The sequence below is a fragment of the Pollachius pollachius genome, assembly GCF_949987615.1.
Source record: "Pollachius pollachius genome assembly, chromosome: 18".
Classification (NCBI taxonomy): Eukaryota; Metazoa; Chordata; class Actinopteri; order Gadiformes; family Gadidae; genus Pollachius; species Pollachius pollachius.
In genome coordinates, this window is record NC_136951.1 from 13,894,472 (window position 1) to 13,919,250 (window position 24,779).

At 49.1% G+C, this 24,779-nt stretch overlaps 1 protein-coding gene across 1 annotated transcript in view; it reads left to right on the forward strand.

Annotated features, from left to right (window-relative positions):
- The window catches only part of sox5 (SRY-box transcription factor 5), a 72,995-nt gene that overhangs the window by 29,930 nt on the left and 18,286 nt on the right, over positions 1 to 24,779 (forward strand). The window contains 4 exon segments of the mRNA XM_079755930.1: positions 1,847 to 2,019; positions 4,318 to 4,386; positions 14,948 to 15,077; positions 19,448 to 19,527. Of these exon segments, the coding sequence (XP_079612056.1) occupies positions 1,847 to 2,019; positions 4,318 to 4,386; positions 14,948 to 15,077; positions 19,448 to 19,527 (452 nt within the window).

Genomic DNA, 24,779 nt, shown 5'->3' on the forward strand with positions numbered 1-24,779 from the left:
CTATCCCCAACCGCCCATAAATTTCCCCGACCAAACTTTTAGTATTTAGCAAAAAAAAGCCTGTTTTGACAAAAAACGTCTTCACTAGTTTCCCCTCCTGATTGCCCTATGACCTTTGACCTTTCCCCTTCACCCCACTGCCCGGGCAGTGACCCCACCAGCCATAAAACCTCTCTGGTAAACAAAGAGAATAAAGCGTTTGAATCGCTGGCCTGGTCTTCATGTGTCAGTGACTAAATCATCGGTCAAGACCCTCCCCCCCGACCCCACCTGGGTCCTGAACCAAGACCCTTCCCCGACCCACCTGGGTCCTGAACCAAGACCCTCCCCCGACCCACCTGGGTCCTGAAACAAGACCCTCCCCCGACCCACCTGGGTCCTGAACCAAGACCCTTCCCCGACCCACCTGGGTCCTGAACCAAGACCCTCCCCCGACCCACCTGGGTCCTGAACCAAGACCCTTCCCCGACCCCACCTGGGTCCTGAACCAAGACCCTTCCCCGACCCACCTGGGTCCTGAACCCAGACCCACCCCCAATGTTGTGGACCCTCAGTGATGTTTAAAGGGCAAAGTTTCCTTAAGGTGGCTATTGAGGTCAATAGGTGCACAGTGATGAACTAGTATATTCTGCAAAGGACCACATTTGTCGCTCTCCTTGTTGTCGTGTGCGTCGCCATGGTAACCGCCACCGTTGGGCCCCCCCGATGGCTCCCCAAGTCGCACCCACAGGGGTCAGGGTCGAGCCCAGACACAGCTGTTTAGAACAATAACCGCCCCTTAATCTAACCTGTAGTGCAGTCGTTCTTAAACGGGAGTACCTCTAGGGGTACACTGGAGTACTGCAGGGGCTACTCAGAAGAAATTAAACAAATAAATTAAATAAAATCGCCTCATTTTTTTTTTTTTTGCCCTGAGCAAGTTTTAATTCTGAAAACTTCTGTTTTGTGCCGGTGAAGTTGGTACTCGGCTGATAAAATATCTAAGAGGGGGTACACTGGTAGAAAAAGTTTGAGAATCACTGATCTTGTGTACTAACCTGTTTGTTAGGCCTTTCATCTTTCTTAATAGAATGGCATGTACAGTATCCAGGACACGGGTTAGACCTACGTACTTTAAAGAAGGTTGTGCCTAAGACTCATTAGAGGTCTGTGCCTCCTCCGTTGATGTCTCTGAAAGACGTTCTGTTTGTCCGTGGTTGACTGTCAGATGCGTCATGTGATGCTGTCGCTGTTCTCACAATACAAATACTTTGTGTATTGCGGGCGTAATACTATTACTGGATCAGTAATACAATTACACGTTGAAGGTTAATTGGTTCTAAATTTGGGTTTCGCTGCCATGATTAACGAGATTAGCCATGCCCTGTTAAGTAAACAGTTAACAGTAGAGCTGGACTGCTTTCCAGTGGGTCGGTGGTTACGAAGTCCCAGGTTGTTTCTCTCGCTCTCACGTGCTTTCATAATCAATGTTATCTACTTGAAAAAAACACGTATCTTTTTTAAGAAGGGTCTTAAAAAAAACAAGTTCTTCCGAAATGTTGTGTTATTATTCTCCCTGTCCTCAACCCAACTGAAGTCTCCCCCCTGAACTCCACTCTCTGTCTCCCCCCTGAACTCCACTCTTTGTCTCCCCCCTGAACTCCACTCTCTGTCTCCCCCCTGAACTCCACTCTCTGTCTCCCCCCTGAACTCCGCTCTCTGTCTCCCCCCTGAACTCCACTCTCTGTCTCCCCGCTGAACCCCACTTTCTGTCTCCCCCTTAACCCCTCTCTCTGTTCCCTGTTCCCCTCATGGTGCACCTCCCATCTCCCCCCTTAACGTGGTTCTCCCCCTCTGTCTCCCCCAGGGACCCCGGACAGCCTGGCTGAGAAGGAGCGGAGGTTGATGGGGATGATCGGCCAGCTGAGCAGCCTGCGGGAGCAGCTCCTGGCGGCCCACGAAGACCAGAAGAAGCTGGCCGCCTCCCAGATGGAGAAGCAGAGGCAGCAGATGGAGCTGGCCAAACAGCAGCAGGACCAGGTAGCTACAGCTAAGCGCTACACCCAGCCGCCGTTAAGCGCTACACCCAGAACTTGGCACCCAAAACCGTGTTTTTATCCTGGGGAAGGTATAGGGGGAGGGTTACTTTTTAAGCTAATGTAAGCGATTTAAAAGCTATGTTTTAGCTTTAGGCTTTCAATTTTTTAGTAAAGCCAATGTTGTCTTTCAAAATATATAATTAATTTTAATTAAAATATTGTTCAATCTACTGCTGCTTTTCAAAATCAGTCAGTCTAGTAGTATTTTACAAAATAATAAATTTGTCAATTTCAAACGATACGGCTTGGCATGTTGGATCTTGTTTTCTAGGTTTTAATACGAAATGGTGATACAATTGATTGTGTAACCTTTCAAGTTAAAATGTTAATAGGGTGAGTGTAAAATAAAATAAAAATGTCACGTGGGTTTTTATGGCAATGTAAATAATGTCAAAAACACAAAATCAGAAAAAAACACAGAAAACATGTTTCCACTCACAGTCGGGTCGCTAGTCTCTATTCTAGAATACTCATCACTCTCTCTTTCAGCCTCTCACCCAATCAGCTCTTTCTACCCCCACTCTCTCTCTCTCCCTCTCCCTCTCTCACTCTCTCCCTCTCTCTCTCTCTCTCACGCCTTCATAAACGCTCAGTTCAGTTAGTGCTCTCTCGCCCTGGGACGCTGCAGGAGTGATCCCTGGGTATTAATGTAGCACCGCGGATGTCGGCAACACACGCTTAGGCGTTAACGTGCTAACATGCTCCTACACACACACACACACATGCACACACACACACAAACACACACACACACACGCACACACACACACACAAACGTGAACATACACCCCCATCACAGCTCTGCCAGGTATTTGCATAGAGAATGCTTTTCTCCTTTGTTGTGTATTTAAGCTTCTGGGGGTAGCACGGATATACGGAGCCGCGTGCACACGTACACACACACACACGCCCACGTACGCTCGGCTTTAGGGGTGAGCTGGCGACGCCAAGCACAGCGCCTCACGGTGTTTGTGGTTCCAGTCTGCTAACAGGGTGAGCGCGGCAGCTAGCGGCTAACTAACACCGCACGCTAACTATGTGTTCGCGAGCCAGACGCGCTCTCTCTCTCGTCCCCCCCCCCCCCCCACGCCAATACCCTCACACACACACACACACACACACACTGAAAGATATAGTATGAACAAAATCCATTTCAGGAGCTTAGCCTAGGTCTCTGCATCGCGCCGGGCGTGCGGGGAGAATTCAGCTGACACGGGGGTTCTCTTGTAGAGTGGCTCGAGGTGAAGAAGAGGAGTTTATGCTAGTTTACCGACTTAACCAGAACACGGAGGAAGAGGGTAGGGGGGTATATTTTTCAAGAGTAAAATAAAATAAAATGCTCCATAAAGCATTTTGGGTGCAACACAAACGAAGGGAGAGAAAAAGAAAAAGTTTGCGCGTACGTTTTTATGTCAACGTTGAACTTCTCAACTGCAGTTGGGAAGAACTCAATAATTATGCATCCTTTTTTTTTTTTTTACTTTTTTTTTTGAAAGCAGCATTTTTATTTGTTCTACATTTTGAAAATGGCCGCTGCGATTTTTACCATGTATAATTAATGCGCAATTTAAATATAGTAAGATAAATTAATACAATACACACCCATTAGAAAAAAAATAATCATGCAAGATAAAAAATACAAAAGCCAATATAGATTCATATAAAAGTAATATTTCTCAGCAAACCAGTTTTATGTCGCCCTCACCTTTCACTACGTTCTGATAAAGACTGAGTCGAAACGACGACGCAGTCCAGTCTAACCAGCAGAGCAGCGACAGGGAGACAGAGGGTTGTGACAGGGGTGGACACACTGGGCTGCCACTGAGACGGAGAGGAGACAGTCAATTATTCATTGCTACTCCACCACTCTGTCATGGGATGGGGACCTCTTAGTCCAGCTGCAGATGTCCCCCCCCCCCCCCCCCTCTCCTATTCATCCTCCTTCTCGCGCCCCCACCCCATTCTTACCATCCTCTTCCTCTATCTCCTTCCCTCCTTATCCTCCTCCTCTTCCTCCCCCATTCTCACCATTCTCTTCCTTTCCTCCTCATCCTCTTCATCCTCCCCTCACTCCTCCATCCCCTCCCCTCCCTCCTCCTATTCGCTGTCACTGTCACTATCCAACACACACACACACACACACACACACACACACACACACACACACACACACACACACATGTACACCTCCTACAGAATTTAACCCTGGGCTGTGTGTGTGTGTGTGTATGTTTTCCAGATTGCCCGACAACAACAGCAGCTCTTGCAGCAACAGCACAAAATCAACCTCCTGCAGCAACAGATCCAGGTAAGACCAGTGTGTGTGTCTGTGTGTGTGTGTGTGTGTGTGCCTCTCTGTTTGAGTGTGTGTGCGTGTGTGTGTGTGTGTGTGTGTGTGTGTGTGTGTGTGTGTGAGTGTGTGTGTGTGTGTGTGTGTGTGTGTGTGAGTGTGTGTGTGTGTGTGTGTGTTTGTGTGTGTGTGTGTGTGTGTGTGCGGACATCGTGAAACAATGCCGTGATTGTGATTGTCGGGCAGAGACCTCTGCTCTTGGAAATCAAGCCTTAGACATTCAGAAAATCCGAATCAATCACCATACAACTATGTCCACCTGCACTGACACGCGCGGGCACACACACGCTCACAAACACACACACACACGCTCACACACACACACACACACACACACAATGTTAGGCTGATGCAATCAACTGGATGTGATTGCTGACTAGCTTATACATATCGTATAGGTTAGGCAGGGTAGGACTTAGGATGAGTTAGGTTGGATAAGGGTAAGGATAGGTTAACCCTTGTATAAAGGTTAGGTTAGGCAGGGTAGGACTTAGGATGAGTTAGGTTGGATAAGGGTAAGGATAGGTTAACCCTTGTATAAGGGTTGGGTTAGGCAGGGTAGGACTTAGTGTGAGTTAGCGTAAGGCTAGGTTTGTTTAGCCTAGTTAAGGGTTAGGTTTGAATCGGTAAAGGTTTCGTTAAGTCAGGCAAAGACAAGGTGATTGCTAGTTTAGAAACACAGAAGTGCAGATATGTGTGTAGCGTTTATAAAAATGTTGTGCGCCCTCATGAAGAAATTATCCTGTGTGTGTGTGTGGGGACCCTCGTCTGGGTGTGTGTGTGGGGACCCTCGTCTGGGTGTGTGTGTGGGAACCTCGTCTGGGTCTGTGTGTGGGTACCCTCCTCTGGGTGTGTGTGTGTGTCGGGACCTCGTCTGGGTGTGTGTGTCTGGGCCTCGTCTGGGTGTGTGTGTCGGGGCCTCGTCTGGGTGTGTGTTTCGGGGCCTCTTCTGGGTGTGTGTGTTGGGACCGGGTGTGTGTGTCGGAAGGTGAGTGTTCGTTGAGAAACATATAAGTGTTTCTCAACGAACACACCCTCGTCTGAGTGTGTGTGTCCGGACCTTCGTGTGTGTGTGTGTGCGTGTGTGTGTGTGTGAGTGTGTGGGGACCCCGTGTGAGTGTGTGGCGTGCGGCGGCGGCGACAGTGGCGTCTTTATGAGGTCCAGGTGCGGTGGAAGAGCTGCTCTTCCTCCTTTGTTGGGCAGACGACACCCAGTATCAGCTAAGAAAGACGGCTTTGTCTCCCCGAGAGACGCTGGTCCAAGAAACACACACAAACACACACACACACACACACACACACACACACACACACACTGAGGCACGCAAACACACACAGACACATACAAAAACACACACTGAAGCGAGCAGACGCACACACTGAGGCATGCACACACACCCACACACTAATGCAAAGTGAAACACACTGACAAACACACAGACACAGACACAAACACACACACTGTTATCTGACTTCCTTCACCTCCGTGTGAGTTGAATTACGAATTGTTCTCGTTTTGCTTGACGAGAGAGTGTGGATGTGTGTGTGTGTGTTTGTGTGTGTGTGTGTGTGTGTGTGTGTGTGTGTGTGTGTGTGTGTGTGTGTGTGTGTGTGTTGTGTGTGTGTGTGTGTGTGTGTGTGTGTGTGTGTGTGTGTGTGTGTGTGTGTGTCCGGGCATGTATGTCCGTCTATGCGTCTGTGTGTGCGTCTGTGTGTGTATGCGTGCGTGCATGTGTGTGTGTGTATGCGTCCGTGCATGTGTGTGTGTGCGTGCTTGCGACAGCTGTGTGTATTCAGCAGTAAACACGAGGCTCCCCGCGACCCCGCGAGACAAAGCCTCCTGTTCTCATGACTTTGCAACCTTTTTCCCAAACAAGCGAGTGTACGTTGAACGCACCCTACAATGGGCTCTCACAGCCAGGGACAGCTGAGGCCCGCCTACTTAAGAATGCAACCCAATCACTGAGGCTTAGCGTAGTGCCGCTAAGCTAACGCACACACACATGTACCCAGATACCCGCATACACACATGCATACACAAACACACACACACACACCAAGATACTCACATACACACATATACACACAGCCACTCAGATACACAAACGCATACACATACACACACAGACACTTAGATACAAACATGCCTACCCCCATATAGACACACGAATGCCCTTACACTCACACAAACGTAAACACTCCTATACACTAACTATACACACACAGAAAATATAAACACATAAAACACACACATATACATACACACACAATTGCAAGGTTCACAATGAAACACAGATATAGGGCCAGGACATGGGAATGCATTTTCTGAGATTTTGTTGCCATATTGAGAGACTCCAGAGAGCTGTAGACTGTAAATCCCACTTCAGTGTAAATACAAGAACCCAGGCTAATGAAATCGTTTTTTTTGCCCCCATCTTGCATGAGAAATGCCTTGGCAGTTTCAAACACAACAACGTATAGGAGGACTAAAAGGAGGATTCATTTCACAATTAATAACTCAATAATAACCAAACAACACTCCTAACATCAAAACTAATATCCCAGTGCTTCCAAAATGGAGGCAGTCATTGTGTTGCGATGTACAAGCCTTATGCACATGCAGCACAAATTGCACACACACATACACTAACGCACACACACAGTTACAAGCACACACACATACATACATGCACACACACACACACATGTACGTACGTTCACACTTACACACACACACACACGCGCACACATGTTAGCACGCATACATGCAAACGACCAAAAGCGGCCCGATCCTCATGCGATCTCACACACTCTCATCTTCAAAGTGCGGTGGGACAGCACTGCTTAATCATTCATGGGGCGACCGCTCAGTACAATAGAGAGAGAGAGAGACGGGGCGACAGGTTCATGTGGGTGTGGGTGTGTCTTGTGTCCCTGCGATAATCCCTTCTGATTGTGTTTCCCCTAACAAGACTTAGTTCAGCTGTCCACTCGCGTGTGCATGTCTGTGTGTGTGAGAGAGTATGTGTGTGTGTGTGTGTGTGTGTGTGTGTGTGTGTGTGTGTCGTCTGTGCCCTAACTTGGCACAGTGAATTCTCCCCCCCCCCCCCCCCCCCCGCCCCAGGAGTCAGGTGAAGAGAGCGTCCACTCGGATGAATGATGAAATGAAAGCACCTATCGGCTGAAAGATGAAGAAGAGAGACAGAGACAGAGAGAGAGCGAGAGAGAGAGAGCGAGAGAGAGAGAGAGAGAGATTCGACATATAAAGGGGAGCGAGTCCTCCTCCCTCCCAAAATGACAACCCCCACACGTGACCCGTTTCACTGTGTGCGTTAAGCCGTCCCTGCGCTGCTTATAGCCCTGTTAGCTTCACGTATAGCGTCTATTATCACGCGACGTAGCGCTCCGCTCAGGCACAGCAGGTGATTTCACCTGCTACACCCACACGTCCTAGCTTCCAGCGCTATTAATTACGCGCTATTAAAGACAGCAGCGTGAAGTGGCATTTAGGGGGTCGCTCGCATCCATAACTTGAAGCGGGCTCCAAGGAAGACATTCATTTGCTCGGAACAAAAGTGATTGTGTGAAGGAATGTGATTTATTTCCCGTCGTCCTTTAGGATTTGAACATCGAGTGAGAGAGACAGATACATGCTAGCCAGCTGCGATAGCTTGTTGCGGCCTTCACACGATGATGCGAGAGATTGTATAGTAATTGTGTGGTGGTCTTTGTTTATTGAGACGGACGCCTGCGGTTGAGGACAGGTTGTGGTAAAGATTCTCCATTTATTGGATTTGAAAAAAAATAATATAGAGAATATGTGTCAATTAGAATTGTTGAACTGTCTACATAAGCAGGATTTGAGTATTTAAGAAATTATTTGTACCTACTTTGTAACAAAATTTGAATCATACACACACAAACACACTCGCACACACACGCACGCACACATTCACAAGCACGCACACACACACAAACACATTCACACACGCACAACCACACACACACACACACACACACACACACACACACACAAAAAACTCAAAGCCATCCACACACACGTGCATGTAATTGTGATCAAGGCCGACGTGTGTGTGCTTGGATCACATGCGGGGTGGTTGGCCCCCCCGTCCGTGTGTCCGGCTCTTTACCGACCCCCCCCACCCCCACCCCCCACCTCACTGTTCCCTCGTTCTGTTCTCCCTCTCTCTCTAATCAAACCGTCTCCACAGCCTCCCTCCGGGGTTGCCGGCAACAACTGTTGCCACGGCGCAGCTGGGCGCAGCGGGGATGAAAGGGGCACACCTGCCGAGCATCTTCAGGGCACCCGCACACACACACACACACACACACGCACGCACACACACACACACACACACACACACACGCACACACACACACACGTACAGTACAGTGAAGTACAGAGACACACACACAAACACACACATGGACAGTACAGTATACAGACACATATACACACACACACAAAGCATTATTTACCAACATACCCGCAAAAAACACACACAGAGACATAAATCCAACATAAAACCAATCAAATGAAATAAAAGACACAACCCCACGCACACATGCACCCGTGTGACTCAACACACACATGCACCCGTGTGACTCAACACACACATGTGGTTGTGAGAGCAGGATGCAGAAGGAAAGATGGGAACATCCTCACCTGACAATTAAGAGGCCGGTCCATTTTACGTCCACTCACCTATCATTTACCTGAGCCATAATTGATTCTGCTAACCCGGCCCACACCAGAGTAAATATTAGAAACTATTAAATATGAGTCCCTCTCTCTCTCTCTCTCTGTATGTGGAGCATTGGGGCTTCCGACCCAATTGCCTGTGTAATTGTTTAATCCAATTACACCAAAACCAGTGTAATTTGTTTTTCCTCCTCGCTGCAGAAACTGTACACACACATACACACTCACACACACACAAACACAAAGACACACACAGAGAAATACACAAACACAGAAACACACACAGACACACACACACACACCGGGCAACTACAACATCCATTCCATCCTCACTATAACACACACACTTTGTTCCCTACAAACACCTGTGTGTTTGTGTGTGTGTGTGTGTGAGTGAGTGTGTTTGTGTGCTTGCCCGTTTTGTGTGTGTGTCTGTGTGTGTGTGTGTGTGTGTGCGCGATTGTCTGTGTGTGTGTGTGTGTGTGTGTGTGTGTGTGTATGTGTGTGTTTGTGTGTGTGTGTGTGTGTGTGTGTGTGTGTGTGTGTTGGCATGCTCCTACATCCTGTCTCCATGAAGCCGTACATTCACACACCAACCTCACCGTTAATAGTTCAGAGAAACTGAATGGATTTCTGCCCAATTTAAAAGCAAACCTCTCTCTTTCTCTCTCTCTCTCTCTCTCTCCCTCCCTCTCTCTCTCTCCCTCTCTCTCTCCCTCCGTCTCTCCCTCTCTCTCTCCCTCTCTTTCTATCTCCCTCTCTCTCTCCCTCTCTTTCTATCTCCCTCTCTCTCTCCCCCCTCTCTCTCTCTCCGGTGTGAGTGCTCTTTTCTATGCTCTCTCTCTCACCGGCATGGCAAATTAATTATTGGTTCCCTCTCGCCCGTCCCCTCTCCAGTCGTGGGTCAGGCAGGTTGTGCATTAATTGCCGCAACATATGGTCGCAAACAGATGTCAGCCCAGGGACTCGCACTTCTACCGAGAGAATAAGCGTTGCTTTTTTTTCCCCGATTCTCTCTTTTTTATTTTGCGTGTGCGTTTGTCGCGTGTGTTTGGTTTTTTCTCCCCGCTCCGGTGCCAGCCATATTGCGGGCCGCTGCCAGCTATTGTTCGGCGCATTAACTTCATAGAGCTAATTAGCGCGTGGTAATAACTTTACCTTGGAGTTGCGCGGCGCGCGGCGTGCCAGCCAACCTGTTTGGCGGCCCATATGTTAATTAGCGGCCACATCTTCATTACCGCCGCCGCCGCCGCGCTTTAGGTTCAAGCTGTGCCGCCTGGCGACGCCGCACACCGCCGCGACGCGTTGCCAACTCTCTCCTCCTCCTCCTCCTCCTCTGCTTCTTCTCCTCTACTCTCACCCCCCCCCTCTATCTCTGCTATTTTGCAGCGTTTTGTTTGTTCCATTTTTTTATTGCGTTCTCAATTCTTGTTTATTTTAACAGGCGCCGTTTGTTGAATGTTGACTTTCTCGCCCTCCATCTCTCTCTCTCAGTCTACTCTTCAATCTCTCTTTCTCTCCACCCTCCTGCTCTCTCTCTCATCTTCAATCTTTCTCTTTTTCTCTTTCCCCCTCCCTCCATCTCTCTTCCTCTCTACTCTATCTCTCTCTATCCCTCCCTCTCTCTCCTCCCTTCATCCCTCTCTTTCTCCTCTACAATCTCTTTACCCCTTCCCTCCATCCCTCTCTCTCCTCCTCTCCTCTTCAATCTCTCTCTCCTCTCTCTCTCTCTCTCTCTCTCTCCCCTCGGTGGAGGTTGGGTGGAGTTATTAAAGTTATGCCCCTTCCCTAATCTGTTTTCAGACGACTAAATGATCTCTTCTTTTTCTCCTTTCGTCCGCTGCAGTTGTAGCTTGACGTTGACAGCCACACACGTGTGTGTGTGTGTGTGTGTGTGTGTGTGTGTGTGTGTGTGGGGGTGTTTGTGTGTGTGTGTGTGTGTGTGTGTGTGTGTGTGGGGGGGGGTGTGTTTGTGTGTGTGTTTGTGTGTGTGTGTTTGTGTGTGTGTGTGTGCATGTGTGTTTGTCAGGTCCGGCCATTGCTGTGCATGAAATGAGCAGCTGTTGAACACAGTATTATAACCACATAACATATGGACCTAAACTCTATTCGCTCTGATCTGTCTATCTGCATAACTGTCTGTCTGCCTTTCTTTATGTATGTATATCTGTCTGTCGTTTGAATCTAGTGTCCAGGCGGATGAACAGTAATGATGGATGGCTTCATATGTTCAGCAGTTACCATGGAAACATGACCTTATCGCCTCTGATGAAATTGCACTTTGTTGTACATATAGTTTAGGACATTAACTTCCTTCAAAAGAGTGTGTGTCCGTGTGTGTGTGTGTCCACGTGTGTGTTTGTGTATGTGTGTGTAGCTGCCCAAAAGTCCCTCTGGTTTCTGGTATCTTCCCTTCTCTCCTCTCTCCTCTCTCCTCTCTCCTCTCCTCTCTCCCTCTCTCATCTCTCCTCCTCTCCCTCTCTTCTCCCCTCTCCTTCCTCTCTCCCTCTCTCATCTCTCCTCCCCTCCCTCTCTTTTCCCCTCTCCTTCCTCCTCTCTCTCTCCTTTCCCTCTCCTCTCCCTCTCCTCTCCCTCTTCTCCTCTCTCCTCTCCTCTCTCTCTCTCATCTCTCCTCCTCCCCTCTCTTCTCCCCTCTCCTTCCTCCTCTCTCTCTCCTCTCCCTCTCCTCTCCCCCCCCCCCCCCCTTACTGTTGTGGGCCGGCAGCTCTTCCTCAGCATATGTCCAATTAGGCCTGAAAGGCAAAACGGAGCTGTTGTCTGTGATTCGTCCCCACGGGGGGGGGATGGGGCACTCCCCCTCCCTCCCCCCTCCCCTTATGATCACTGCTTTATGGTTGAAACCAAAATGGCGGAGTAATTATAGTTTTGGGGTGCAAGGGGAAAGAGAGAGAGGGGGAGAGAGAGGGCTCAGGGACAGATTCCCCCGTGTTGTGTGCTGTGATTGGGGATGTCAAGGGGTGTGTGTGTGTTTGCGAGTGTGCGTCCGTGTACGTCTGTGTGTGTGTGTGTGTGTGCAGTGCATGGTATGGGGGGACACACACAGTGCAGTATGTATAGAAACATACTCAAGCTCTGAGGAATAGAAGAAGCCTATCGCAGTTTTGTCCAACTGTCGTCTTTCTACATACTGTTCCTTCTTATCTATCACAAAATCGATATCTATTAATCCATCTATCTATCTACATATCTATTTATCTATCTACTATATAGCTGTATATCTGTCTCTCTATTCCTCTATATTTCTATCCATCTATCTACCTGTGTATATCTGTCTCTCATCTATATAGCTGTCTGTCCATAATCCATTTCTCTCTCTCTCTCTCTCTCTCTGTATTGTCCACCTATGTGTCTCTCTCTCTCCCTCTCTCTCTCTCCCCCTCATACTGAATCATCCCCTCCAAAGCCGTCCTCCCTGGCTCCGCACGCATCACTCTCCCAGATCAAACGGCTTTCACCCACCATTATCCCGTTCTGCCACTTCCTCTCCATTCTGCCCTCCCCGCCAAAATAAAAGCGCCAGGGTAGTAAGTAGCGGAGTGGCGTTGTTTGACGAGTGGTGTCGTGACCATAATCTCTCTAAGCTGCCGCCTCGCGGGACTAAACCTCCCAGCTCATGTTGAGGGGGGCAAGTGTTCCGACCGTCTGTCAGAGAGAAACAGCTGTCTGTCCACTGGTGAAACCTCTGACCCTTTATAGACGACACAGGCGGCTATTGTGGATGTGTTTCTATACATACTGTATTGTGTGTGCTCCCCCATACCACACACACACACACATGCACGCACCGGCACACGCACGCACAGACGTACACAGACGCACACTCGCACACGCACACACACACACACACACACACACACACACGCACACACACACCTCGACATCCCCAATCACAGTACACATCATGGGGGAATCTCTCTCCCTGAGCCTGCTCTCTCCCCCTCTCTCTCTCTCCCCCCGTTGCCCCGAAAAACGATAATTACCCCTCCATTTTGGGTTTGAACCATAGAGCAGTGATCATGTTGAGGGACAGGGGTTCAAACCGTCTATCTGTCAGAGAGAAACACCTGTCCTTCTATGTTCAACACCTCTGACCTTATAGACAATACAGTCAGAGAGCAATAAAGCTGCATACTTTAAAAGCACATTAACTTCACCGACACAGACACGGAAACGAGAGCTAATGAGAGCACAATTAGTCACACGTTTCCATACTGTGATATGAGAGACGTTTAAGCAGCAAAAGGGCCTCAGGTGGTGACAGGGAGAGAATGATATCCACTGGCTGTCATTGTGTTTTCTCTCCTCACCCTCATCTCTGTCGTCTTCTCCTTCATCTCCGTGTCTCTCTCTCTATCTTACCCCTCCCCCTCCCCCCCCGCTCTCCCTGCAGTCTCCGTCAGTCACAGCATCACTCACAAGTTGTTTTTGGCAGAGTTGGGTTCTGTGAAACCATCTGTCTCCTCTTTCTCTCTCCTCTCTCTCTATATCTGTATCTTCCCTCCCCCCCTCCCCCCTCTCTCTCTCTCTCACTGCCAACTCCAGCCAACGGAGGAGTGTTTAATACGCTGCTCCCTACTGAAGACGCTTGGCTCGCCGCCGAAGAGAGGGAGAGAGGAGAGGAGGAGAGAGAGAGAGGGGGGGGGAGATAGAGAGAGAGAGAGAGAGAGATAGAGAGAGAGAGAGAGCGAAGGAGAGATTGAGAGAGAGAGAGTTTGAGAAAGGCAGAGAGAGACAGAAAGAGAGAGAGAGAGAAAGAAAGAGAGGTAGAAAGAGAGAGAGGGGAGAGAGAAAGAGAGAGGGAGAGAAGAGAACACAGGGATAGAGAAGGAGGAAAGGATGGAAAGAGGTAGACCTGGAGAGAAGGAGGATAGATGGAGGTAAAGAGAAGAGGAGGAGAAGTACTAAACAGAAAGAGTCGCTCAGGACCGAGAGAGACCACACGAGAGGCGGGAGGAGGAGGAGGGGGAGGAGGAGGAGGAGAAGTACTAAACAGACAGACAAAGATAGAGAGAGGAGAGGAGAGTGGTCGACATAAAGGAGCTGTCAGCTGTTTAGGGTTTACTGAGTGGACATGCACTCATGTCCTGTTTGTGACATGTTTGTGACATGTTAGTGTGTGTGTGTGTGTGTGTGTGTGTGGGCGTGTGTGTGTGCGTGTGTGTGTGTGCTATACGAGTCGTGTACGAATAAATCGAGCTTTGTTAAGATAAGGGTAATAAGGCAGGTGTGAACATACGTGCCTCAAACAAAATGGCTGCCTCTCGTGCTGCGGCATACACAGCCGAACGCCACAAACACACACACAGACGTGGACACAGACGCACACAGACTCGGACACACACCTGTCTCCTCAACACCATGGTACCCTCTCCATCGCTGTCCGTTACGAGTATCCATATCCACGTTCCTTAACACCGGAATAGTTTGATGTCAGATTTCTTTCAATTTCACATTTTAATGTTTTCACCACATGTTGTCATTGATTGATTACTTGTCGTGGTTAAATGTGTGTCATTGATCCTCCATCCGTGTTTTCTATGTGTTCCTTCTCAAGATTACCGCATTATCCATGTCGGACGAGGGGCGTGGTCTAATGTGGGCGTTGTCAAATGTGGGTGTGGTCTATTTTAGTAATGCCCTGTGATACTTTAACTGTTCAACGTTCACACAAATAAACCTGACACACTCTCTCTCCCTCTCTCTCGTCTCTCACCCCCTCCCTCTCTCTCCCCCCTCTCTTGCCCCTCTCTCGCCCCTCTCTCGCCCGGCGTGCAGCAGGTCCAGGGTCAGCTGCCCCCCATGATGATCCCGGTGTTCCCCTCCGACCAGAGGAGTCTGGCCGCCGCCGCCGCCGCCCAGCAGGGCTTCCTGATGCCCCCCGGCTTCAACTACAAGCCCGGCTGCAGTAAGTCACACACACACACACACACATGCACATATGCGTGTGCGCACACACAAGACTTAATAACCCACCCAAACACTATCAATAACACACAAACACAAACTAACTAACACACACAGACACGCACACAAACACACACACACACACAACAGCTTTATTATAAGCCTGGCTGCCGTACGACACACACACATACACAAACTATACCCAACTTACACGGTCACACACTCACATGACCCCCTTGTAAACAATCACCCCCATGTAATAACTTTCAGTTTGATAAGTTTCTATTTTTTTCCCGGAACAAAGGCTTTCTTGTTTCTTTCTCCTAAACAAAAAAAAACATGAGATGTCTAAACACACCCATCCTGTTTACCTCTCTCTTTCTCTCTCTCTCTCTCTCTCTCTCTCCCTCTCTCTCTCTCTCTACTCTCTGCTTCGCTCTATTCCTCTTCTTTTGTTCTACTTCCTCTCTGCCTACATTTGTCTGCCTGGCTGTCTGTGTCAGTGGCTATCTCTCTGCCTGTCTGTCTCTCCTACTGTCTCCCTGTCTGTCTGTCTGTCTGCCTGTCTGTCTGTCTGTCTGTCTGTCTGTCTGTCTGTCTGTCTGTCTGTCTGCCTGTCAGTCTGTCTGTCTAGCTGTCTCTCCCAGGTTTCTTGGCTCCTGGCTGGTTCTTCTATTTCTGTGAAATAAAATTATAAAAAAACGAGCAAAGGAAAAAGGACGAGAAAACATGGCGTCCGTACGCCCGCTTGGCAGCACGTCCTCAGTGTGATGGACAGAGGGGGAGGGAGGGAGGGACAGGGAGGGAGGCTGAGAATAGTACACTATGCGGGTGTGGGGAGGGGGGAGAGAGGGTTGGGGCCCCAGAGATGGGGGGGGGGGGAGGGAATACGAGGGAGAGAGGGGGGAGAATGACAGGGAGAGAGAGAGAGGCGGGGGAGAGCGATAGGGAGGGGGGAGAACGAGAAGGAGAGAGGGATGGGGGAGATTGACCTGCCCCAGGTTTTCTTCACAGTAACACACACACACGCACCACAGCCAAAACTGGCTTCCAACACAGCGCACACACACACACACACACACACACACACACACACACACACACACACACAAACACTCACACACATGCACAGAGGGCCTGCATTGGCCCACACCACTTTATCACACATACACACACACATTAATGCACGACAATAATATGTGCACGATTATTGTTGAAACCCCCCCCCCCCCCCTAGAGATTCACAGTTTCCCAAACAAGTCGCTTCATTTCAATTACTGCCTCGTCCCTCCGCCCACCACACACTCGAAGACCCCCCAGTAGGTGGTCCTTCTCCTGCCTCTCTGCCAACTGGACTCCACTGCCAGACGGACAGCAAATAAATGAATAATCACCATCATCATCAGATCATAACCCCCCCCCCCCCTGCCTTGCAGCGTCAAAGTTAACGGCGCCGGCGTCTCTCTCTAACTCCCAGGTCGTGACATCAGGAGGTTGGGGCGGCGGCTCGCAGGCGTTGATTTCGGGGTAGTTTAAAGAGCGGCGGTGGTGGTTGGTTGGTTCTGTGAAACAGGCCGTTTCTCTGCTTTTGTCCGGCCGAGAAGACGTCTTAATCCTAATCCTTTAACGTGGGAGCAGAGAGGAAGCGCTGATGGACGTCAGGCGTGTGAATAAAGACGTCCGCGCCAGGGGGGCGGACGTCTTTGTGTGTTTGGCACGCGGGGAGTTTGGATTGGGGAGGGGGGGTGGCGTCATAGCGAGACATGGCGACGCGCGGACGGATGTGCGCATGCATGCCTACACACACACGCACGCACGCGCGCGCACGCACGCACGCACGCACGCACGCACGCACGCACGCACACACACACACACACACACACACACACACACGCACACACGCACGCACACACACACACACACACACACACATACACAGGCGTTCAGGCTTTCAGGAACTCTCCGAGATGATTTTCCCAGATGATCCGATGTTCCTTCTGTCCGGGCACTGTAGTGGAGCCAGGGACAGAGCAGATGAAACTCAGCCTGTTTTCCAGAATAACTGATGTTTAAAAAACACCCGCTATACTGTAGCTCAGGATGGAACCAGCCTCTGACCAATGAGGAGAACACAAGGGCTCTGAGCCATGGTAGCGATGGAGGCCTTCCGCTCCTCTCCCTCCTTTGAATTGACTTTGTTTTGAAATTAATTTATTGTCATGGGAGACAAAATGAAACATGTTTTTGCCAAAACAAAGAACAATTTAATAAAACTGGAAAGGAAGAATGAATAGGAATAATATTAATATGACAGTAGTAACATCTAAAATACAGAGTAAATAAGATAATGCAAAAAAATATAAGTAAAAAATTAAGAAAATCTGCTTGATACGTGTGCTAATGAGCAGGAATAGTGACATGGAAAATATTTTAATATAATCTGTAAATTCTTTCTCGCTCTATTCCTCACTCCCTCTCGCTCTGTATGTCTCCCTCCCTCCCCTCTCCCCCTCCCGCTCACACTGAGAGTCCCAGTTTGTGTCCATCGAGGCCTCTGTCACTGGGCCAAGAGCAACATGTTTGCTTTTCTCTCTCTCTCTCTCTCTCTCTCTCTCTCTCTCTCCCTCTCTCTCTCTGTCTCTGACCCCTGCCAGGAGCAGTCATAACTGCCCTGGTTTCTGTTTATCAGTCCATCTCCTAAAATACACACAGCTAAAAAATCCTCCCTCCCTCTCTCCCTTCCTCAGCCCTTCCTTCTCTCCCTCGCTCCCCCCTTACTTCTCTCCCTCCCTCCTCCCTTCCTTCTCTCCCTCCCTCCTCTCTTCCTTCTGTCCCTCCCTCTCCCCTTCCTTCCACTCTCCTTTCACTCCCTTGCTTCCTTATTTCCTTTTTCCCTCACTCACTAATTCCCTCCCTCCCTTCCATCCATGAACTCTGTGTGGCTTTTTTTAAGTTAGATGGGAAAGAATGCTGGTACCCGAAAGATTGTGTCTGGTGTTTTAATTTTGGAGACTGGAAACCAACACACACACACACACACGTGCACACACACACACAAACACACACACACACACACGCACAGACACACACACTTACATGCAGACACACAGAACATCGCTGACAGAACATCAAATTATGCAAACACACACACATTCCCAATCCATCTAATAATCCATTTATCTCCTCTCTGACCTCTGTCTACCTCTCTATCCCCCTCTTCCCCTCTCTCTTTATCTCCATCTCTCCCTCTCTCTCTCTCCCCTTCCCTCCCTCCTCCTCTATCTCTTTTTCACTTTCTCTCCTGCTCTCTCTGTCATGTCTTCTTCTTGTTGGCTATCTGTATTCAATGCTTTATGAAAAAAACACAAGGACGAAGAGAGAGAGAGAGAGAGAGAGAGAAAGAGAGAGAGAGAGAGAGAGACTGAGACTCAAAGGGTGCAGGAAAGAGCGGGAACTAAAGCAGCACGGAAGTGGTGATGGGGGGCGGTGGAGGGGAGGGGGGGGATGAAAAGCGATAGATTAGCGAGGGACGAGTACAAAAGTTCCTCAACAAAGAATAACAGAGATGAGAGGGAAGAGAAGAAAGGGATAAAGAAAGAAAGAGAGCGAGAGAGAGAGAGAGAGAGAGAGGGAGAGAGAGAGAGAGACGCACCGTGATTGGCTGTAGCCGTTTGTTAATTAAGGCGCAGAGTCCTGTCTTTATCAGGAAGGTCCTCTCTTACCCACACACACACAGACGTGCGCACACACACACACACACACACACAGACACACACACATGTGCACACACACACACACACACGTGCACACACACCAACACAGACGCACACACACACACAGACACACACACACGTACCCACACACACACATAGGTCCTCACCTCGCCGTCTTTGTCGCTGGGTATTAGCGAGGACCGCACACAATCAGGCCTTTCATTAGCCACACAAAGGGCAGCCTTTACAGCTGCTGGGAGACTCAGGTGGCTCGGGGGGGGGGGGATCCATCCTTTCTCTCGTCCGCAGGAGGAAGGATGGGTGACGGTCACTTCAGCCGCCAAAGAAAATGGAAAATGCGTTGAAACTGAATTGGAGCGTTATTGTGCGTTCCCTATCCCTCCACATGCCCACCTTCAGCGGGCTTGTGGTTGCTGTGTGTGTGCTCGTTTCTGTGTGTATCTGTGTCTTTGTGTGTGTGTGTTTGTGTGTGTTTATGTGTGTGTGTGTGTGTGTGTGTGTGTATGTGTGTTTGTGTGTGTCTGTGTGCCGTTGCTTCCTGTCATTTACAGCAATAAAGTGAACTGTCTGTCATAGGGTTCTAATGTCTCTCTCTCTCTCTCTCCCTCTCTCTCTATCTCTCTCTCTCTCTGAGCAGGTGACTCTTACCCTCTTCAGCTCATCCCTACCACCATGGCTGCTGCTGCCACACCTGGACTTGGTCCTTTACAACTCCAGGTAACACACACACACACAAAGAGAAGTGCACTCACGCACATGCACACACACACGCAAGCACACTCGCAATCAAGAACACTAACATATACACAAACACGTATGCGCAGACACACAAACATAAATTGGTCTCTCTCTCTCTCACACACACACACACACACACACACACACACACACACACACACACAAACACACACAGAGTGACGCGTTGTCTGCTTGTTAACTTTGCCTCTGGTCCATAAATCTGATAAAAAGAAAACAAGTAAGCAGAAAGGAAAGACACGGACGGGAGGAAGAGAGAACATAAAACAAAACATCTGCTTCATTACTTCAGCAGGAGGAGGAGAATGAACACACACACACACACTTAAAGGGACAGGACAAACACACACGCACACACACACTTACAGGCACAGAACAAACACACACACACACTGTATGAGAATGTGGAGATACAGTCCCACATACAGTCGGACGGACAGACAGACAGACAGACAGACAGACAGACAGACAGACAGACAGACAGACAGACAGACAGACAGACAGGCAGACAGACAGGCAGACAGACAGACAGGCAGGCAGACAGACAGAGAGACAGACAGACAGACACACGGACAGACAGACAGACAGAAAGACAGACAGACAGGCAGGCAGACAGACAGATACATGGACAGACAGACAGACATCACTAAAAAGGAGAATCCCACCAAAAGGAGCAGACATTCTCCTGTTAATGGAGCTCCTGGAAGAACACAGATTAATCTCTGGACCCGTTAATCTCTCGCTCTACCTTTCTCCCTCCGCTCTCTCCCTCCCCTTGCGTCTCTCTCTCTCCCATTGCCTCTCTCTCTCCCCCCTCCCTCTCTCTCTCCCCTTGCCTCTCTCTCTCTCCCCCCTTGCCTCTCTCTCTCCCTCTGTGTGGACGACGGATGGCGGGCGAGTCCCCCCTGTTAAAAGCCTCTCTCTCTCTCTCTCTCTCTCTCTCTCTCTCTCTCTCTGTGTTGCGCTAAAGGGGGCTTAACCCAGAAAGCTTTTCAAGTGACAGGAAGGCTTTGGGCCCGGGGCAGGGGCGTCCACACGCTGCCCGTCCTAATCTCAGGATGAGGACCACATGGTGCATTAGAGAAGCGCTAATCTAGTCTGATGTGCTATGATATCACTCATACCTCACACACCCACGACACGCGCTTAGACATGAAACGCACCCAAGATTACACGCGCAGACACAAACACGCTCACAGACTGACCAACGACACACACCCCGACACATGGAGACAAAGCCGCACACGCATAAACACACACAGCTACACACACGCAGACACACACAGACTAGTGGCTGTAGATCACACTTCACTAAGTGACGGATAGAGTGAACGCCGACAGAGAGTCCAAGCGAGAGGGACAGAGCGATAGCGAGATCAGAGGCGGGAGAGAGGTATTTGAGGGGATGATCGCGAAGGATGAGAAAAGGCGAAGTCTCGAAGGCGGAGGTGTGGAATGCAGTAGATAGTTTAGAGACATTTGAGAAAGTGTGTGTGTGTGTGTGTGTGTGTGTGTGTGTGCGTGCGTGTGCGTGTGTGTGCGTGTGCTGAGGAGAGGGTCATCAGAGAGGTTTAGACGTCCCACGGAGACGCAGATGTTGGAACACATTGTCCCAGATCGCTGCAGCGTGGATGGGACGGACGGACGGATGATTAGACAAAAGGATGGAAGGAAGAGGAAAGGTTGTAATAGGGTGAGGGGGAGGGGGAGGGGGAGGGGGGAGACAGGAAACATCCAGAGATGGGGGAGAGGAGTGGTTCAAAGGAATACTTCATCAGCAGTGATCGGGAGACAGAGACAGACACAGATAAGCTGATTGGCTAAGCCAGTAGATATGGCTCGTTCTGGTTGGACGACCAGGATCAATAGAAGATCAGAGGGCAGCCCAGACAATGTGGGCAACATCAACACACACACACACACACACGTTCACACACTTAAGGAACACACAAACATTTACATACAATAATATTTTGGACATTCTCATTTATTGTAACAACAAATTCTACCCAAAAATCATACCTTTACAGATAAATGTAATGTAAAGGTAATAATAATAACCAAATGTATCTATTATCAAGGAATATCATTATCTGTAGTGCCCTTAGGTTTCATACCTCATATCTTTATTTCTAACTGTAAATATATTTAATGCTAATGTTATGCAGAAAACATCAAGTAATACTAATACTTATCCTAGATATTTGTAGATATATCATCATATATGAGTATATATCCTAGAAGTTCATAGAGGATACAGAAGTTCAGCCCAGTTCTCATTTCACCACTCAGTCTAAACATCACCGACTCCCAGTCCCTCCTTACTGGTCGAATGAAAAGAGCACAGATATGGGGAATGTCCTCAGGGAATATCTGTGCATACTTTCTAGTCCTGATGGACATTTCTAGAAGACGTTGTTGTGGGAGAAACTGTCCTGAGTCTCGTTTGAGCGAGAGAGAGAGAGAGAGAGAGAGAGAGAGAGAGAGAGAGAGAGAGAGAGAGAGAGAGAGAGAGAGAGAGACAGAGAGAGAGAGAGAGAGAGAGAGAGAGAGAGAGGACGCTACATAGAAACACAGCCATCTTTGTGTTTGAACCCAAACTTCTTTCTTTAAACTCTTTTATTCTTTCTGGACCCCTTCCTCACATTCCTGGGGTGCTCTCTGTTAGAGAGGAAACAAGAGAGAGAGACAGAGAGACACAGAGAAAGGGACAGAGAGAGTGAGAGAAGAAAGAATGGTTTGTGTCGCAGGCTTCTTATTCAGTCCCTCTAACGATGTCAGAGCAAAAACATTCGGCCATTTCTTTCCCTCTCTCCCCCTTCTCTATCTCTCTATCTCTCTCTATCTCTCTCTCTCTCTCTGTGTGTCTCTCTCTCTTGTTCCTTCCCTCTAATTCTCTCTCTTTGTATCCGTCTGTCTATCTCTCTTCCTTGCTCTCTCTCTCAGAAAGACATGAATGGTGGTCTTTCGTTAGACGATTAGGGGACAGAGGGAGCTATAGCGAGAAACAAACAACAACACTGAACTCAGAACCAACACGCACACACATTCGCAGACACGCGCACACACACACACACATACACAAACACACACACAGCAGTTTGTCTCTGCTTGGCTTGCTGACTGGTGAGCGACATTTCAAATTCCTTCCACTCGTCTAGCGACTGAGCACAGGGTGTGTGTGTGTGTGTGTGTGTGTCTGTGTGCGCACGTGCGCAGGATGGTGAGCAGTCCTTCGGTCATCCCCGTGGGATCTCTGCTGTCACTTCCTGTTTGTTGACATGCGTGTCGCCGTGGCGATGCTCAAAGCGCGCGCGTGTGTGTGTGTGTGTGTGTGTGTGTGTGTGTGTGTGTGTGTGTGTGTGTGTGTGTGTGTGTGTGTGAGTGACGGGAGCTGGCCTTGTAATAGAACTCAATTCACTCTGTAAATAAAGAGGCCTTTGAACCACTGGTCCGAACACACACACACACACACACACACACACACACACACACACACACACACACACACAGACACACACACACACACAAACACACTAACACAGTCTCGCTAAGGGGCTTGGCGGGGAGGGGAAGTGATGGGGGTGAAGATCATGCTTGGGTGCACGGACCCTTCCCTCTCACACACACACACACACACACACACACTCACACGCACACACTCACACGCACACACACACACAGACACCAGCGAGAGTGTGGGGACTGGTTGCTTGCATGCAAATCAGGCAACCAGTCCCCACAAACGAAACACGAAGCACGCTGACGCTAAACACACAGTTTACCAACGCCAGGCTCGCAGTATAGTGCAACACATTAGGATAATTACAGTATTACACCGTATTACACAAGTGTAAAACCCACAGTCGGTGTGAGTGTGTGCTAAGCGTGTGTCTGCATTCTTTCACAGCGGTGTATGGACGTCAATAATATCTTTTTTCGCATTCTCCTAAAGGAGATAAACGTCTTTATTAAAAATAGCGGAAGGGGAGAAGGGGTGTCTAATTTGGCGGTAGAGAGAGAGCGAGCTATCCCTCGTTCTCGTCTACATAAGCTAGCCTTTGTTCGCGGCGTGGCTATCGGCCAACCAGCGACAGAAGGCCCGGAAGTTAGAAAACAGCGGCCCTGTTCCAGAAAAATCTCCAGCCTTCCATTTAAAATAAATTAAGAAAATCAACAATAATGACTGTTGAGAAACAACACAGAACGCTTTCGCTCTCTCTCTCTCTCTCTGTCTGTCTGTCTGTCCCTTGCTCAAAGGCGTTCTGTCGGGTTTAAGGCGGGAAAGGCAAGAAAAGAAAAGGCGAAGTAAACAATTGAGAGACGACGCGTGCGAGAGAGAGACGCGCGGAGCCGGGAATGAAAGACGCAAGCATCTCTGAGATCTGTGCTCCTGCAGATGGAAGTTTAATGGAAGCACGCAAGCGACTGGCAGAGGAAGAGAGAGGCCGAGAGAAGGAAGGAAGAAAAGAGAGGGAGAGAAAGGGGGGAGGAAGGGGGAGGGAAGGAGGAAGGGAGGGACAGAGGGAGGGAGGCAGGGAGGGAGGGCTCGCTGTTTATGGACATTGTAGCTCCTTCCAAGTGGTGAATATTATTGTGTCTGTGTTGCGGTGGAAATATTGGCGCATGGTCTGTTTTTAGTGTGAGACAATGGCGGTGTTCCCCCAGAGGAGGCCAGCGCCGCGCAGCGCTTTGTTTAAGACGGATTAATTAAATACATAAATAAGAGTGAGAAAATGTGCGTTTTATTGAATCAATTTGTCTTTTAGATTTTTGTATTTTCATATGCCACCAAGTGCGTGTATGCATGTGTTTATTTGTGTGTTTTGTACTTTTGGGGCGTGAGCGTGTGTGTTGTTGTGAGTTTCATTGACTACGAATTAGCGCTTGTTTTCTGTACTTTTTTATAATTATTTCTCTCTCTCTCCTCTCTCCCCCCCACGTCTCTCCCTCACATCTCTCCTTTATTTCCTCTTCGCCTCTCTCTCCCCTCTCTCTCTCTCTCTTTCTCTCTCCCCCCTCTTCTTTCTCTCTCTCTCCCCCACTTTTCTGTCTCTCTCTCTCTCCCGTCTCTCTCTCGCTCTCTCTCTCTCTCTTGCTCTCTCTCCCCCCCACATCTCTCCCTCGCATCTCTCCTTTATTTCCTATTTGCCTCTCTCTCCCCCTCTCTCTCTCTCTCTCCCCCCTCTTCTCTCTCTCTCCCCCCCTTTCTT